Source organism: Xyrauchen texanus, chromosome 17 (genome assembly GCF_025860055.1).
Source record: "Xyrauchen texanus isolate HMW12.3.18 chromosome 17, RBS_HiC_50CHRs, whole genome shotgun sequence".
NCBI classification, from domain to species: Eukaryota; Metazoa; Chordata; class Actinopteri; order Cypriniformes; family Catostomidae; genus Xyrauchen; species Xyrauchen texanus.
Genome location: NC_068292.1, coordinates 35,872,487 through 35,891,662, shown reverse-complemented (window position 1 = coordinate 35,891,662; position 19,176 = coordinate 35,872,487). Strand labels below are relative to the sequence as shown.

The following is a 19,176-nucleotide window of genomic DNA, read 5'->3' as shown; positions in this document are numbered from 1 at the left end:
AAGCAATGCTAAGTAGGCTATCAAGCTACAAACAAACAGACTGGATTGTGGTTGGGCGTCCGGAGCAGCGTGTTTCTTCCGTGAAAGCCAGCTTATTTGTCCTCACATTTCAGCCAAGAGAGAGAATTTCAAGGGGACGGATCTGCGCTTTAGTACCTGTTTCATCTGTGTGTGGTCTGTTTCACTTTGTAGTTTCTCACAGGGTCAAAGACATGAAAGACTTTGGTATGAAAGGCGTGGGGAGTGAACTTCATAAAGACTTGTACTGTTGACACCTGGACTGTGTTTGGTCTGTTTTCCCAGGTTCACATGTTTTTTTTATATGGTATATGAGTAGTGGCCTGTTGAATTGAAATAATGAGGCGAAGTCCACTTTCTGGGTGTGGAATAATTTAGTCCAATTTGAAATGTATGTGCCATTTCCATTTGAAAATCAATAATCAATCAATACTTTGATATTTTTGAGGCCTAACATCTCTCTTTGGGTTCTAAGGAGGAAAGAAAGTCATACAAGTTTGAAACAGCATGAGGGTGTGAATACGATAAAAGAACTATGCTGTAACAGATATGCGTCTTAAATGCATCTTATGTGAACACTTGTTCCCCTTCTGTCACTTACTCGACGTTGTGTGATTGAAGTGACACAAGGGGTCTCTTCTGAGAGCCTCACATACCTCTGAACTTGTGAAAAGACAGAATTTGCATGCCCCGCCCCCGGACATACTGTATGGGTATAAAGGGGAGCGGGTGAGTGTTTGTCAGACAGCTTCACGGTCAGTTTGCCTCATCACTGGAGCCAGGTTTGGAATTCGACATCGCCTCTGCATTGGAGAGTGTTCAGGCGTCTGACCGTAAGACCCCTAAATGCTCCTGAAACGGCGCACCCAGGAAGCCAGGCGTTTGCTCCGGAACTGGTAGCAAGACCACTCTGTCCTCCAGTGGAGGGCCAGGAGAAGAATCCTCAATCCTCCCTTTTTCTTTTGCCGCACCCCCTTTGGGCTGTGGTACCCAAATTATCAATAAAAGAGCAATTTTCTCACTTCCTGGGTCATCAGATCGGTGTGCGCCATTCTCACGGCACCCTGGCACCAAAACCTTGCAGTCCCAGCTCCCCAGATGCGGCCATCTCGCCTACATCCCTACAGGACCTCCTCCTTTATCTATATCCTGCCCCCTGCTGGGTGCGCGGAGGGAGGTAAGTGCTTTGAGCTTTTTCTCAGCACCCAAGCCTCGGGACTCACTTTTGCCTCCCGATGCACTATTACCTGCTCCCCCCCCCTGCCAAGAGGCCCCACCCGGTACGTCCAAAACTATCGTCCCGTTAGTGCCCCTCGCACGGAGCTTAGACACATGGCTCCACCCCCAGGTGGTTCAGCTGATTTGGGACCACTTCGGCATGGCACAGATAGATCACTTTGCCTCCCAAGATGCTCCCACTGCCCACTCTGGTACTCCCTCTCGGCACAGACGTGCTGGCACACAGCTGGCCAAGGGGGCTGCGCAAGTACACAGTTCCCCCAGTGAGCCTTCTTGCACTGGTGCTGTGCAAGGTCAGGGAGGACGAGGAACAGGTCACCTTGATGGCTCCTTACTGGCCCACCCGGACCTGGTTCTCGGATCTCAAGCTCCTCGCGACAGCACCTCCCTGGCAAATTCCCCTGAGGAAGGACCTTCTTTCTCAGGGACGGGGCACCCTCTGGCTCCCGCACCCAGACCTCTGGACGGGACCCGGAAGACTTAAGCGGTCTACCACCTGCAGTTGTAGACACGATCAACCAAGCCAGAGCTCACTCTACCGGGCAGCTTTACGCCCTCAAGTGGCGTCTGTTTGTAAATTGGTGTTCTTCCAGATCTGAAGACCCGCAGTTCGGTCAGGGCTTTCATTCCTGATGGTGAGGTTGGAGGGGAGGCTGTCTCCAAACAGAGGTTAGCTCATTGGGTTGTTGATGCTATTTCCCTAGCCTATCACACCCAGGCCATGTCACAAAGAGTAAGTGACAGAAGGGTAACGTCATGGTCACTTTTGTAACCTCCGTTCCTCGATGGAAGGAACAAGACGTTGTGTTCCCCTTGCCACGTCACTATCCCTACCACTGTAATGCGCCGTTACCTTATTTTCGGCTCCTTGACATTGGCCTTTTCTCAAGTTCAGAGGTACGTGAGGCTCTCAGAAGAAACCCCTTGTGTCACTACAATCGACACAACGTATCGTTCCTTCCGTCAGTGAACGGAGGTTAAAACAGTAACCATTACGTTTTTGGATTTCAAGTGGAGGGTCTCTGATTTCATAATGACATACATCAATCACTTTGTCCGTGTGTTACTGCTTGATTATAAACTTCAAAAAAGTCCAGAAAGACCAAGAAACTGCTAAATAAATGGCACGCTGTTTCTCCCAGATGCATCTGAAATCTGAGTACAAACGCAACATTTAGAGCAAAATTATCTGTTGTTTAAGTGGAGTACCAGTATTAACGCATTAGCATTTACACCTCAAATGTGATGTGGTCACATGCGTTTTTGATTACCTCTGTATGTGGTTACAGTGATCTGATCACAAAACTTTAGACCCCGTTAACATCTGTATTTGATGCTGACCATATGTGATAGGATCACTCAAACACATCTTAATACCAGATGTAAACAAGGTTTTTGAGTCAGTTCTTTTCAATTAATTAGTTAAAATTATTCACAAATTGGATTAAATGATCAAATTTGTCTGAATTAAAACTCAAAATCAAAAATCTGTATCCAGAAATCACAAACACTTGGAAATGTTTTGGCAAATTTGTGGAAATTCATTGTTCAAAAAGGGTGGGAACCCTGGTGTAATGACATGCCATGCTCCTTTAATGAGTTTAACCAAAATGAATACTCACTAAAACGGCTTGCTCAAAGTTTTTTGTTCTTTTCGGATGTAATGGAAAGTGGTGTTGTTCACTCTGTAAATAGTCCTTCCATTTCCACCAGTTTGACCCATTCAGACTGATTAGCAGACTGGTTGTGAACATGATAGGTGTGCATTATCCCATTTGCAGCCAGTTATCATCCAATTATAGGGCTAAAGAGGCACTGCTTCCCGCCATGTTTATTATTACTTTTTCACATTTACACCACTAAATAAACAATATTTACACAATAAAATCAAGCAAGGCAAAAATTAAAAAATATCCTGCTACCATCTTTGTCTAACTGCAACACCAGTGCAGTCCAACATTTTTGGTGTCATTTTTTTATATATAGTTTTTTGGTTTATTTTTGAACTCTCAATATTATTTCATCCCTTGCCTCCTCTGAGAGCCCTGCTAAATCACCTGCTTAGCTGGTGATTTTTCATGAAGATTTGGTGCTGGTCTTGCTGGTGGACCAGCATCACCTTTTTTGTTAAACTGGTTGACCAAGGAAGTCTGATGGGAAACCATCACACAGTATCCATAACACATATGCTAGTCTTTTCAGCAGAGAAACGCTGATATGGCTGGCAACTATATTATTGACATGTTCACCTTCAAGTGTCCTTTTGTTTCAGCAACAAGCAAATGGCAGATTCAATGTCATGCATGCAATTCTGTCAAAGAAAAACCAATTATCGTTTCATCAGTAATCCTCTCGTAATGATCTCCTTCCATGTCTCCTGCACAAAAGAAAGCCCAGTTATAGATGTTGGGCCACTTTTTATTTCAAAAGTCATTCTGCAATTCAAAGAGGCTCTAATGCAGCATACTATCGACTAGCAGCTTTAATGGCATGAAGCACTCAATGCCCACATGCACAGAAGGCACAGAGTGATTCTCTCTCTCTCTCTTTCTTCAAGAAATCTCCCTTCGCTGCAGTAACCCTAACATACAGATATTCTTGAGAGCCTAATGGGCTAATGCATGTGGTAATACTGCATATTTCTGGGTCCGATAGAGTCATGTTTTTTATGTGCACTGGGATGTGTGTGTTTTTGTGTGTCTGTGCATAGTGTAATCTTTGGGGCTTCCTCTGGCCTATGCTGTCCGGATGCAGAGGATCTCAAACCCTTTCCCTAAATAGCCGACATTCTTTCCCTTGCCCCAAGGGCCCCCGGGGGTAGAGTTGAGGGAAGGAGAGCAATGCTTGCTGTGTCCTGCTCTGGACCCTACAACGGCAGGGTCACGGCTTGTACTATCGATCACTACCGTCAGGAGCAAGGCCAAGTACACGTGCATGTGCTGGGAATACACTCTGCAGGAGAAACCAAATTGTTATGGAACTGTTTTTAACTTTGAGACTTTTTCCTCCACATTTGTGGGAAAAAATGGTGGCAAAATACATATGGCGAATCGCATGCGGCAATGCAGTATATGGGGTATATGCAGTATAATTTTTCATATGTATGCTCATGAACTGTGCATACACATTCATAGCTTAGGCATAATCGCACTTGGTGGCGACAAGGATTAAACTATATAATGTTATTGATAATATATAGGCTTTCCTGCACAATTGGAAATTAATGGAAATGAAAACCCATATGACATCTCACAAGCAGCAATGCAGCATGTATGACGTGTTCCATTGCCATGATATGGGGAGAATATTTTGTAAGCATGCACATTTGTGCATACATAATTGTGCACACATATGTACACGTTTATAGCCTAAGCATATTCCCTCTTGGTGGAGACAGAGGTTAAACTATAATGTTAAAGACCATGCATAAATAAGCTTTCCTGCACAACTGGGAAAAGTGATTGGAAAAATTATGACAAATCATATATGAGGCAAAGCAGCATACATTATTTGGTGTGGCATGTTCAATTGCAATAAAATGTGAATAATAGTGTATATATAAATTCTAGAACTAGAACTTTTCTGCAGCCTAAGCATAATCAAATTTGGTGGAAATAGGGGTTCAACTAAATTGTTATCGAAAATATAGCTTACCTGCACAATTGGGGGGGGTTATGTCAATACATGTATGGCATATCAAATACAGTAATTTAGCATATGTGCTCTGCAAGAAAAATAATTTTCTTCAGTAATTTTGTCTTGTCTTCTGGTAAAACTATCGAAATATCCTAAAAACAAGATCAATTCACTTGATAAGCAAAATTGTTCAAGGCTTTTTTCAGATAATATTTGTTAAATTAAGTTTATTTTTCTTTCAACATTTTTTTTATAATTTTTTTTATTGTTTTAAAGGAATGTTCCGGCTTCCATAGAAGTTCAGGTCATCTGAGAGCATTTGTGGCATAATGATGATTACCACAAAAATAAATTTGACACGTCCCTCCTTTTCTTAAAAAAAGTGACAGTGAGGCACTTATAATGGAAGAGAATGGGGGACAATAAAAGTTCATGTGGCCAGTTTTTGGAGGGTTTAAACAAAAATGTGAAGTTTACAATTTTATAAACGCACTTGAATTAATGCTTCTGTTAAAAGTTGTTTAGATCATAATTTTTACAGTCATTTTAGGGTTTGTTGACATAACATCATGGTAATGAAGTTGTAAAACTGGCTATAACGTTACACAGAAAAGGTAAGTGATTTTATCAAACTAAAATCAAGTTTGCACGCATATCCTTTATGTTGTGGCTATACTTTTGAAACAGTGAGTTTTTTTTAACGTTCCAAAAAAGTCAGATTTTTGCTTTTGTTAAATAAAAGGAGGGACAAGTCGAAATTAATATTTGTGGTAATCAGCATTATGCCACAAATGCTATATTTTGATTGAGCTTAACTTGTACTGAACCCAGAACATTCCTTTAAGCATAAACCTCACAAAATTCTGTTAGACAAGAAAAAAATGCCAATAGGGTAAGAAAAATAAACTACTTAAAGATATTCTCTGAAAACAAATCTTACAACATGTCCAAATTTGCATACTTCCAACATGTAGTCAGCTGAGTTGTACTGCCGAATATTCATAATGCAGTAGGCGAGAAATACTGGGATGACCTACTGCAACTGGTGAGATTCTGAAGTACGCATCCACTGGACACTTTACTATCTTTACTAACCCTGAGTGTTCAGGAGACATCAGAAATAAATGCTCTTTTCCACTGTAAGTGCTATATATATACACCAAGAAAGTTCAGTGTGGTTAAGTTGCTCTTGTTTGACAAAACCACAGTAGATAAACCAGTTATTTATGTGGTTTTGTTACTAAGTCATATATTAGGGTCACGGGACAATACCCATATTCCCGTTCGAGGTATGTCTGGGAATCTATTCATGCAACTTGCCTGCATATCTAAAGAACATACTTTATTAAAGGCCAAGAAGTACATTCTTCATCTAATGCTGTAATAACTTGACAGTATGCAAATTCAGATGCAACTTCAGAATCTCATGCAGTTTTGCTTCTCAAATACATTCATCTGAATGTTTTAGAATGTTTTTTGAAGACCTAAATAGTAAGTAATTAAGAGACTTTTCACATTACGGTACCACCGTTTTCCACTGATATTATAAAGGTAGAATATTTCATATGCAAGTGCATGAACTGCACACTCACACATTTACATTTCCACAGCTAAGCACAGTTGGCAGAGGCAGGGGTTAACTCCACATACTCAACAGGCAGCACAAAAAAGCTGACCTGATAGAGGTCAATCTCTCTCTACGAAGAACAGAGGAGCAGAAATAATGAGCGAGATCTAGGCAGATGGACAGACAGAGAGAGGGAGCAGGGGCGGCCATTCAAAACCCATTTTCGAGGGCTCTCCAGGAAGTACTAATTGTTTGGTGATTGGAGTACTCTTTAGGGAAATTAAGGCTATCTGGGCGTGCAGAGTGGAGATAATGTGTGTGCTCATCACTCACCCTTTAATAAAGAGCAGAGCCCGGCCACGCAATGGCCAACCCTGGGATACAGAGGGGGAGAGGGAGGGTGGAGTGGATTTATCCATCGTAGAGGAGGTGGGCGGAGGGGAGGAGGAGACAGTTTACAGACACCAGGCTGCAGAAGAAGAGGAGGGTTGGATGGACAGACTACAGTCATTAGATTGATTTAAGAAAGGAACGAGAGAGGGAAAGAGAAGGATGCGCAATAAAAGGGAGGAATTGCTTAATTAGCAGATAAGCAACTTTTGTCAACATCTCTGAAAGGCGAAATCAATAATAACTAAAAGGGCCATGTAGACACCCTGCTCTCTGGATATTGGCATTGGCCATTGAAAAACCCATATCGGTCAACCTCTAATAAATGTCAATATGAACTTAAAAAATAAAGATTAAATTGACATAAAATGTTTTAAGCTACAGTAATGTCACACAGTCCTACTGTTAGATGACTGTTCCAATGTATGCACAAACTTTTCTGAAGACTGCATCTAACTGTTGTCAATTGATACTGCATTATCACCACCACTCTATCTGGCTCTCACCCACCTAGATAAAAAAGACTCATACGTTCAAATGCTCTTCATAGACTTCAGCTCAGCATTGAACACAATCATTCCTCAGCACCTGATTAGAAAGCTGAACCTGCTGGGCCTGGACACCTCCCTCTGCAACTGGATTCTGGACTTCCTGACTGGGAGACCTCAGTCAGTCCGGATCGGGAACAGCATCTCCACCATCACATTGAGCACTGGGGCCCCCCCGGGCTGTGTGCTCAGTACACTGCTGTTCACTCTGCTGACTCACGACTGTGCAGCAATGCACAGCTTGAACCACATCGTCAAGTTCGCCAGTGACACAACCGTGGGGGGTCTCATCAGCAAGAACGATGAGTCTGCATACAGAGAGGAGGTGCAGCTGCTAACGGACTGGTGTAGAGCCAACAACCTGTCCCTGAATGTGGACAACACAAAAGATGGTTGTTGACTTCAGGAGAGCACATGGTGAACACTCTCAGCTGAACATCGACGGCTCCTCTGTGGAGATCGTCAAGAGCACCAAATTTATTTTTGTTCACCTGGCGGAGAACCTCACCTGGTCCCTCAACACCAGCTCTATTACCAAGAAAGCCCAGCAGCATCTCTACTTTCTTCGAAGGCTGAGAAAAGTACATCTCCCACCCCCCATCCTCACTACATTCTATAGAGGTACTATTGAGATCATCCTGAGCAGCTGCATCAATGCCTGGTTTGGGAATTGCACCATTTCGGACCGCAAAGCACTGCAGAGGATGGTGAGGACAGCTGAGAAGATCATCGGGGTCTCTCTTCCCTCTATCAAAGACATTTACATAAATCGCTGCATCCGCAAAGTAACCGACACACCCCCACCCCTCATACAAACTCTTCACCCTCCTGTCGTCTGGCAAGAGGTACCGAAGCATTCGGGCCCTCACGGCCAGACTGTGTAACAGATTCTTCCCCCAAGCCATCAGACTCCTCAATACTCAGGGACTGGACTGACACACACACACACCTGTACACCATCCAACTTTTGCACATGTCCAGAGTTGCACTCTAATTCATTGTCAATTTATACCTGGCTGCTACCTCAATAACTGCTATGTCCATAGAACACTATTTCATAGTATGTTATGTTTACATTTAGCATTTTAGAAAGTGTCATCTTTTTGCACTACTCTATTACAAATGTGTACTGGTCGGCGCTTTACTGTGCCTATTGTCCTGTTCCTTTTAGTAATTTATTGTACTGTCCCGTAGTTTATGCACACGTTTGCACGTGCACTTTATGTAGAAATTTTATTTAGTCTGTGTAGTCTCATGTGGTTCTGTGTTTTGTCCTATGTTGATTTATGTAGCACCATGGTCCTGGAAGAACGTTGTCTCGTTTCGCTGTGTACTGTACTAACTGTATATGGTTGAATGACAAAAAAACCCACTTGACTTAATTAAAAATGTTGAAATGTAAAAATGTAATTTTTAATTAGTGATGTCTTGTTCGTGATCAAATCGTTCTTTTGAATTGGTTATTTTTAGTGAACGAGTTGAACCAGTACACAAAATCGGACTGAATCGTTTGAAACAGTTCTTGTCTTGATTCAACACTGATCCACAAGTTACGCCATCTTAACCTGTCTCTCAGACGTGCCTGATACTTTGACTGGAAATGAGCTGATAACCGGAAGTAAAATGATTCTAGAACTGGTGATATCTGCTTTTCCTAACTCTTCTTTGCAATGAACCGCACCAACTAGTTCACGAATCAGACTGAACACTACGGTCGCAACAGTTCTCGAGTCAACAGTATGAGTCGCTCGCAACATTTCTCAAATCAACAGTACACTGAACTGAGAATCGCCTCTTTCGGAGACGTCCGTCGTTGAGAACTGATGAGCAGCTGATACTGAGCATGCATGTGCTGTGTCATTAAGGGGGGCGAAATGTATGTTTCTGGTGTATTTTGTTGAACAGTAGAAAGTAAAACAAATAGAACATACTGGAAATATGTTTATAAAATGATTATATTACAATCTTATCAACATATAAAGATGATCCGGGGACTGCAGCTCTTGAGTCAACAGTACACTGATCCAGGGGCAGCAGCTCGCGAGTCAACAGTACAATGAGTCGCTTGCAGCAGTTCTCGAGTCAACAGTACACTGATCCGGGGACTGCAGCTCTCGGGTCAACAGTGCATAGATTCGCTCGCAGCAGTTCATGAGTCAACAGTACACTGATACGTGGATAGCAGCTCTCGGGTCAACAGTGCATAGATTTGTTTGCAGCAGTTCTCGAGCCAAAAAGACACTGATCCGGGGACAGCAGCTCTCATTTCAAAACTACATTGAGTCATTCGCAGTAGTTCTCGATTGAACCGTGCACTGATCCGGGGACAGCAGCTCTCTGGTCAACAGCACACTGATCCGTCCACAGCACCGCTCAAGTACACTAAACTGACAATCACCGCTTTCGGACATAATATTGAAAACAAATCATGAGTGAGCTGCTGATGAGCATGCGTGAACCAAGGACTTGAATAAGAGGTGAAACGTTTCAATCGAGATATGTAAATACATTTTACTATTGAATAATGTGCATGCAGACTATATGTGAAGTTGTTATGAGCTGGATCATGGTTTCTGTAAAAAAGGGTGAGTTGATTAGTATTATTTTTATCACTTTATATGCTTTAGACATAGAACATCTGCATTTGTATATCAGTGTCTGTAATGGGTGCTTTAGGTTCAAAAACTTGGATGTATTGTAAGTCCACTGATGACAATAAACACCCTAATTATTATGAATTAAACTTATTTGAATGAAATGTAATAAACTGCATGCATTTACATATGTCTTCATGAAAGTGTTCAAGAATTATACGATGCTGGAGTAGTAGCATTATTTACAGTCACGGTATTATGCGATGACGTAAAAGAAATGGTGAATCTCTTTTTTCATTGAATTTTTTTCATTGAAAATTGATTTTCGGTTCATTGAAACAAACCATCCGAAAGAACCAGTTTGTGGAAAAGAAACGGACTTCCCATCACTAGTGTTTATGTGTTACAAACAACATGTGTGTAACACAATAGCACACACATCATCAGGCAATTTGTCTCCTTGTGCCTCATCGGCCAAGTTAACTGCCTCAGCTAAAGTGGCATGTAGTACTAAATGGGATTTTTTTGTGTGTGCGTATGTGTGATTCCTGTTTGAGTCAGTTGTACAGGCAACATCATCTCTCCCCTTTCCCTCTAATCTGGGCATGTCTGATGATGGAGTGAACACCTTTGACGTTTCAAAGGCTTCCCCCATCATGACTTCTGACACACTACACACCACGACGCGCTATCGCCGTGCCCCTGACAGCTGCACAAATTGGCTGAAAGAGGTGTCTGCTGCGAGCACTTTGATCAGTCAAGCTTTTGCTCTCTTGCGCTTGGTTTGTCTCCGTCCCGGCATCGTGTTGCGAAAGGCCGGTCCCCCGATCTGCCAAAGAGAGGGCCGGGTGGGTCTGATAAGCCTCTACTCACACAGGAAGCTTTGTGTGCAGTCAGGTCATGTGCGTGTATGATTGCCTGAAGCCATGTAAGGCATGTCAGACACGCATATGGTGTGTATAGTTTCTGGGAATTGGGTGTATTCATTGTATCCAAATTTTATCTAGTGATCTCTGGCATTATAAGGCACACAGTTTTTAGGACAGAGCCCATCTTAGAATTAGGGTCTTGTATTTGCTTTAAAGATACCTCGACAGGATTCAAGGCAATTGAACAAAGCATGTGTAAAGGCCCATTAAAGGGATGGTTCACCCAAAACCCTAAACCCATTTGACATTATTTCTTTGGTGGACCACAGATGGAGTCACTATTGACTTTCATTGGAGCATTTTTCCAAAAATGATTTTCCAACAACAAAGTACTGTCATGAAAGACTGTCATGCAACCTTACATCTCTTTTTAGTGTTTCACGGAATAAAAAAAGTAATATGGTTTAACTTGCATACATTGTCGCTAAAATAAACACTAGATATGCTTGTCTCAAACCACATGTATGCAAAAGTAAGTGCCTAATTAGAGGGTTTTTTGCTGAAAATCTTTAGAAGGAGATGGTTTAGGCGTGTTTTATGCTAATTACTAACAATGGGAACACACTCCCTCATTTAGAGTAATCCAGATTTATCAACATTAGAACAAGAGTAATAAATTTATTTGTGTATGCACCTGTTGTGAATCCGGCAGACAAATTGCGAGAGTACCTATTCTGCGTATATAATTAAGAACATTTGTACACAATATTTAGTGAATAAGACACCGTGTCGTAAAAACATAATGCTCATGGCTCTGCTTGTGTGCTTTCAGGTCATGTGCGTGTATGATTGCCTGAAGCCATGTCAGGCATGTCAGACACGCATATGGTGTGTATAGTTTCTGGGAATTGGGTGTATTTATTGTATCGAAATTTTATGTAGTACATCGTAAAAACATAATGCTCATGGCTCGAGGCGTGCAGAAATGACCAAAGACATCTTTCTGATACTATACGTGTTTAAACCGACTATCAAAGTGTAAATGTAGCAAAGAAAGAATGCAAAGGTGTGTTCTGTGTGAACGAATCTTTATGCGTGTGTGTGTGTGTGTGTGTGTGTGTGTGTGTGTGTGTGTGTCGTTCATTCTATGGTCTATTTTTCTTCTCTTATTCATATTCAATAAAAATATCCTATCTTTTCAGTCTGAACATGGGGTATATATTTTCATCTTGGCTCATACGGACAGTAAAACAAATGTCTGTTTTGATGGCAGTTTGTCTTCTCCTGTTACGTGTGTGTGTGTGTGTGTGTGTGTGTGTGTGTGTGTGTGTTGTATTCCTTAGAACTCAATGGCTTCATTCATAACTGTAGCCTGAGGCTGAAGGGTGTGTGAAGTATATGAATACACAATATATTCAGTCTGCCATAGGCTCATCTTCTTCTCTTTGTGTCTGTCTGTCTGTCTAAAGGGAATTGTAGGCTGTGGGGAAGTGCAGGTAATAGATTAATGCCAGGGGAGACTTGCCAGTGTACAGCGCAACTGACAGCCAATGATTATCACAAACACAGAGAGAGCCTGCACCACACACACACAGTCCATTACATATACTTCACAAGGAAAGCACACACACACAAATAATATTTCTCATGCCATAGTTATGCTGTCACAGTGATGTTCCTATATCTGCCTGCCGTGTCAGTCAGAAAGCACAGAACTCTTTATGTGCATGCAGCTCTAAAGGTCCAATGGGTAGATGCCATATTTAATTTGACGCAAATGAAAACAAGGCTGTGAGGGATGGGTGTACAATAGTTCAATAGTTTGTACTACTGGGTACCTTGGTGTTGAGTGTTCAACTGGCAAAACACTGAAAATATATCTTTACAGACTAGAAATTATTTCAAAGCGGCATTATCTCAGAGGAATTTTAGTGTGGATGAGAGGCATAAATGTAGCGAAATGAATGCCTTTTCAAATGAACAGTCACTTAATGCACTGAAATAGCACTGTGGAGTGTTTATATTAAGACATTGGCATTATTGTCAGTGCAAACACGCTTCCTTTGTGTGTAAATTAGTCTAATTATACTGTTGATTTTGCATGATTCACAAAACTCGGCACTATTAACCTGGCACAATTAACGTTGCACTTTGGATTTTTGTTTTAAAGAGATATCTGTGTACATTTTCTTGGTATCATGCCCACAGTAATATTTAAACATGATATTTATAAAATGACAATTTTATTTCAAATGGAAATGGAAAATAAAATGACTGGAGCAGCTATGCAACACATCAGAAATAGAAAGCTTGCGTTAATCAACTGAATGCACCTCCAATGTAGGCAGCATTTTAATATGTGCAACCTAGACCGGGTGCTACACATTAATACTGAACAACATATTAAACGGACTGCACATCTATCCCTCACAGCCTCATTTTCATTCTACCCTGACTAAGGTCGACTGATTCATAAACTCTTCACCTAAAGGCATGTTTTATGCTCACACACTGTGGCTAAAGATTCGCATTTGAGATTCTTATTTGTTATCTTCCAAGTCATAAGATCATGTGGTTTAACCGGGAGTATTACAGTAATCACATTTAAATCAGGTCAATTATCCATAACAACTGCTATCTCTCTCTCTCTCTCTCTCTCTCTCTCTCTCTCTCTCTCTCTCTCTCTCTCTCTCTCTGTCATGCAGCAGTCATATGCCTTGCCCCCACCTCCCATGGCTCCGCCCAGCCCCAGCACCAACAGCAGCAGCCACAGTGCTGCGGAGCAGCTCAGTAAAACCAACCTGTACATCCGGGGCCTTCCGCCTGGGACCACCGACCAGGACCTCATCAAACTCTGCCAACCGTGAGTGTCTTTCCCCAGTCTGTTAGTCTCTCTTGCTTTCTAAACAGGATTGCTCTTTACACCTACATATGAGAAACAGCTCTATACCTATTTATAGTTAAAAAAGACACTGTCCACACAGACACAAACTCATGCGATCATGTAAATGCATGCGTAAAAGGTCACAATGAAACGAATAAGTCAGAGCGCTTAGTTACAGAGAAGAATATGGCCCCATAAATGGCGATGGCAAGTCAGCTTCATTAGTGTGTAGGGAGGTCATTATGAAACTCTGTACATGGACCAGGGGGCAGCTTGCATAATCCCTTCTCTGATGACTCATGCAGATGTACTTCTGTGTTTCTGTGTGGGGGCTTTCAGCCTTAAAACCCAAGACATTTACATCAACATCATGACCTTCTATGAATATTTCTGAATTTTTGAACATCTCCCCTGCAAAGCTGACTGTGAGAACACAATGGGGTTCAAAAGTGTGAGACCACTAGTGAGAGTACTTCTATTTTGCAGTTTTCTCATTTTTATTATTATTATTAAAGTTATTATCAGCATAATAATTTTTATTATTATTCTAATGTTTTTATTTATAATTTGTAATTTGATTTGTCCTCGTTTTGCTTTAATGACTACATGCACTCGAGCTGGCATGGACTTCATAAGCAAAACCTGGTTGATGCATGTTATCTCTATCTATTGAGAATGTTCTAGAGAGCATCTAGTGAGCTTCTATGTAAGCAAGGAAATCTGACATTTCATCCAAAGGAGTTAACATGGTAAATTAAAAAAAAATACTTATTTGATTAGTGGCCTAGAAATAGTGCAGAATCATAATTATTTCTAATAAATTTTACAACTTCATATTTCTTTTTGTATTTTTCAAATCCTTAAACTTTGTTCATTCCCAGGTTTTAATTAGATTTTTAATCCCAGCCCCACTGTACTCAAATGGCATCAGTAGTTTCTAAGCAACGTTTAGACCAAGAAACCACTATTTCTTGTTGCCCCCTGCACAGATGTGTGCAATTACCAGGCTAGACCCCAGAATATGTGTACGAGGACGGGAGACGGTTGCAATGCCTCAACTTTATTTTTATTTAAAAAGTTGAAATGCCTGCCACATACATTTCACCAAATGTTAACATGTCAAAACTCAGGGGTATAATGATGAAACATCAATCCACAACCTTGCACATGTGACTCTCTCTCTCTCATGGTCTCAGGGTACCATGTTCCTGTTTAGCCCAAGGCCTGGAACGGGTTTGGAATTAAAAAAATTCATGATTATGGAAGTTGTGTTAGCTGCGGCTGCCATGCCAAATGGCCAGTAACATTTTGGAAAGGTCAAAGGGTTCCGCCTAGAGGCTCACAAAAAAAAGAGTGAAAGTGTCCACAAACACTCTTTGCTTAACTTAGCCACAGTGATTTAAGTGCTGTTCATGCATATCTGCACCCTAGTGTGGTGATCTAAAGCATACCGCTGCAAACATGCAAACGCACACATGCGCATACGGTTAGTGACCCCTTTCCATCCTCCCGTGGCTCTGCTGCTGTGGTGGCGAGGGCAGTGAAAAGTGCTTCTGTCAGGCTGACATTTCGAGGATCTTCTCTTGTGATTCCCTGAGGAAGATTGGCAGGGTTTTGAAGCTGGAGGTACAATGGGGTTAGACTCTAAAGGAGAAAACGTGGCCTCAGCAGAATCCATGCAGCCTCAGCTATGAAAATGAGCCCTTCTTGTTTTAAGCTTGCTGTGCGAAGTGTTTTAATTAGATTATCTGATCATTGAAGAATGGCACTTAGACAAGATACAATAGCAAAAGACCAACACACTGTGTTGGTCTTAATAGATTTAACCAGTCTGCATTATTTTGCAGTAAAAATGTCAAAACTTCCTTAAAACAAAATACATTTATTTGAGAGGTGAAACGTGTACTATTGTAAATTTTCAGATTTTTTTTTATGCATAAATGCTGTTAGATATATGCTAAAAAAAACATGGAAGACAAGACAAATTATAATAATAAATACATTCAGTGACCACTTTATTAGGTACACCTACTTATTCATGCAATTATCTAATCAACCAATCACGTGACAGCAGTGCTGTGCAAAATATCATGCAGAAACAGGTCAGAAGCTTCTGTTAATGTTCACATCAACCATCAAAATAGGGGAAACATTTTGATTTCGACCTATGACATGATTTGTGGTACCAGACAGGCTGGTTGAGTATTTCTTAAAATCCCAGGAGATCAGTAATTCACAGAAATACTCAAACCAGCCTGTCTGGCACAAAAAATCACGCTACGGTCGTTATCACCAAGATCATATTTTTTCCCCATTCTGATAGTTGATGTGAACCTAAGCCGTATCTGCATGATTTTATGCATTGCATTGCTTCCACAATCGGCTGATTAGATAATCGAATGAATAAGTAGGTGTACAGGTGTACCTAATAAAGTGGTCACTGTGTATCATATTTGATTAAGATATTGCACCCATAACTAATGGCACCCACATTTTTTGACCAATGAATTTCAACGACTTTTCCATAACCTTTCCAATTGTTCATGACTGGATATTTTAGATGTAAGTTTTCAAGAGATTGATGGGCAGATTTAGTTTTTTATGGTAGGTACTGTACTATTTTTTTGAATTAATAGATTTAACTGTTTGTACTTATGCTGGTGTTTGAGCAAGTTTTATTCAACATCAGCTCTCATAACGAGCAATATCAAGACAATCTGCAAAACTGAAGTTATATTCACTATAGAAATTTCCATGACTTCTAAGCTTCCAAGAGTTTACTTGTTTATATGGTTTTTCCAAACCTGGAATATTTCAAATATTTATACATTCACAAATGTTCCCTAATATAAATTGAAGCCTTGCAAATAACCATATTTTAAAAGATCATAATTATGTTGCATTAGAAGAGGTAAAAACTCAAATTACTGTGTGAAAATAAAGTGTTACTTTTTTTTTTTTTTTTTTTTAATCCAGGAAAATATACCTGGGTATTTTCAGAAAAGACCTGGGAATGATTCATGAATTATTAATGAAAGCCTTTGGTGAAAATGTCATCATCATGTTTATGTATTGTTCTGTATGTGTGTGTGTTATATATTGTGTGTATGTCTGCTGGTGGAGACTAGTGGGAGGAGAGTCATATTTGTGAGCCAGTTCATTGGTTTTCTTTTCCATGATTCGATATCATGGAGTATTAACCCTCAAGACATACAATTTTATAATACCATTTAAAATAATTGCATTTCTTAGTCCCTCATTACACCTCTGATTTTAATCTAATGCTACAGAAAGAAGGTGAATACAGTCCAACTAAATTCTGCTCTCAATTGGACCATGTTTATTTAGAATTAAATAAGAATTTTATCCAAACTCTGAATCTTAATATTTTTTGCCCAATGTGCTTGTCAGTGAATCTGTTTGGCTAGAGGAAACACATATTACTTATTGCTTCCTCTTTTATAGCTTAGGAGACTTAAAAGAGGTCTTTGTTATGTTTATTTAAAGTATCAACTTTGTCTCAGATGTTTCTCCTAAAATATCTATGGAGGAAAAAAAAGTTAGACAAATGAGACAATTGTTGATATACAGTAAGACTATTGAGCTATAAATTTAATGTGGATGGCTCTTAATTTTGATAATTTGGTCTTGGTAAAATCTGATGTGAAATCTTTGAGTTAATTTCGAAATATCTGACTTTTGACTGAACACATGATTTCAGGGGGATATCTCCTGAAGTCCACCATCATCTCCACTGTTTTGAGCGTGTTCAGCTCAAGGTTGTTGTGACTGCACCATACAGCCAGCTGATCAACCTCCTGTCTGTATTCAGACTTGTCACCATCGCAGATGAGGCAGATGACCGTGGTGTTGTCTACAAACTTCAGGAGCTTGACAGTGGGGCATTTTGCAGTGCAGTCATTCATGTACAAGGAGAAGAGCATTGGAGAGAGAATTCATCCCTGAGGAGCACCAGTGCTAATAGTAAGGGTCTCGGATGTGAGTTTCCACAGCCTCACTAGCTGCTGCCTATCTGTCAGAAAGCTGGTGATCCATCAACAGATTGGGGTGGGCATGAATAGCTCGGTCAGTTTGGTTGAGAGAAGATCAGGTATGATGGTATTGAAGGCTGAACTGAAATCCACAAATAGGATCCTTGCATAAGTCCCAGGTCTGTCGAGGTGTTGCAGAATATAATGCAGTCCCAAAGTATCATCCACAGACCTGTTTGCTCGGTAAATAAACTGAAGGGGATTCAGCAGGGGTCCAGTGATGTCATTCAGATACCAAAACCAGTCTCTCAAATGACTTCATGAACAGATGTGAGAGCAACAGGTCTGTAGTCATTAAGTCCTTTTCATTTTTTTTTTTGGGGGGGGGGGGACTGGATTGATGGTGGAGCATTTGAAGTAACAGGGAATTTCACACTGCTCCAGTGATCTACTGAAGATCTGTGAGAAGATCAGCGCAGACATTCAGATAGGCAGTTGAAACACAGTCTGGGCCTGAAGCTTTTCTAGTCTTTTGCTTCCAAAAGACCCGGCACACATCCTCCACACATCATAAGTGCAGATTGAGTAGCAGGAGGGGGAGGATGGGGGATTCTAGGAGGTGGGAGATGTGAAGATCAGAGCGGGGGACGGGTGTGAGACTGGGCTTTTCAAGCCTGCAGTAAAACACATTCAGCTATTAGTTGACTCTCTACAGAGCGAAGAGGAGGTGTCTTGTACGTGATGATGCTTTTTAGGCCTTTTCACACAGATGCAGGATCGCTAACTGGAAACTTTTTTTTAGCTTTTCAGTTTAGCTTCTTTTAGCCAGACTGATTTCCTTAGTAAGTGTGTTCCTTGCCTGGTTTTACAAAGTTTTTGAATTGGGGTTTTATCCCCAATTCTGTAAGCATCATTTTGGCATGACGAAGCTGTATTGAGTTTTCCTGTAAATCATGGTTTATCATTACTTAATGATAAAAATGTCCTGGAAGGGATGCACATATCCTCTAAGAAACTGATATATGATGTTACAGTATCTTTGAGCATGTCCAGGTGGCTGCAGCCTCAAAAACACTCCAATCAGTGCAGTCAAAGCAGGCTTGTAGTTCCAGCTCTGCTTCATTGGTCAAATTCTTTAAAGTCCTTACTACAGGCTTAGCTGTCGGGAGAAGATGATCCAGACAGTGATTAGAGAGTCCTTAAGATGTACAGTACGTAGGACAGAGTGAGATGCATCCTTTACAGTGGTGTAGCAGTGGTCCAATATATTTCTTTCTCTGGTGGGGCATGTGATGTGTTGTTTGTATTTTTGCAGTTCATGGGTGACCTCAACTTTATTAAAATCTCCCAGAATAATGATAAGAGAGTCCAGGTGTTGTTGCTCTGTGTCTGTGATGTAATCAGCCAGCTGTTGCAATGCTGCATTTATGCATGCTTAT

General features: G+C 40.9%; 1 protein-coding gene across 2 annotated transcripts in view; it reads left to right on the top strand.

Moving 5' to 3' along the window:
- Positions 1–19,176, top strand: part of LOC127657711 (RNA-binding motif, single-stranded-interacting protein 3-like) — a 189,590-nt gene that overhangs the window by 32,828 nt on the left and 137,586 nt on the right. The window contains exon 2 of one of the 2 annotated variants that reach the window (XM_052146554.1): positions 13,570–13,724. In XM_052146554.1, coding sequence (XP_052002514.1) covers positions 13,570–13,724 — 155 coding nt within the window. Of the gene's footprint in view, positions 1–13,566; positions 13,725–19,176 lie in introns of both variants that reach the window. The other variant, XM_052146553.1, reaches the window with a different exon arrangement.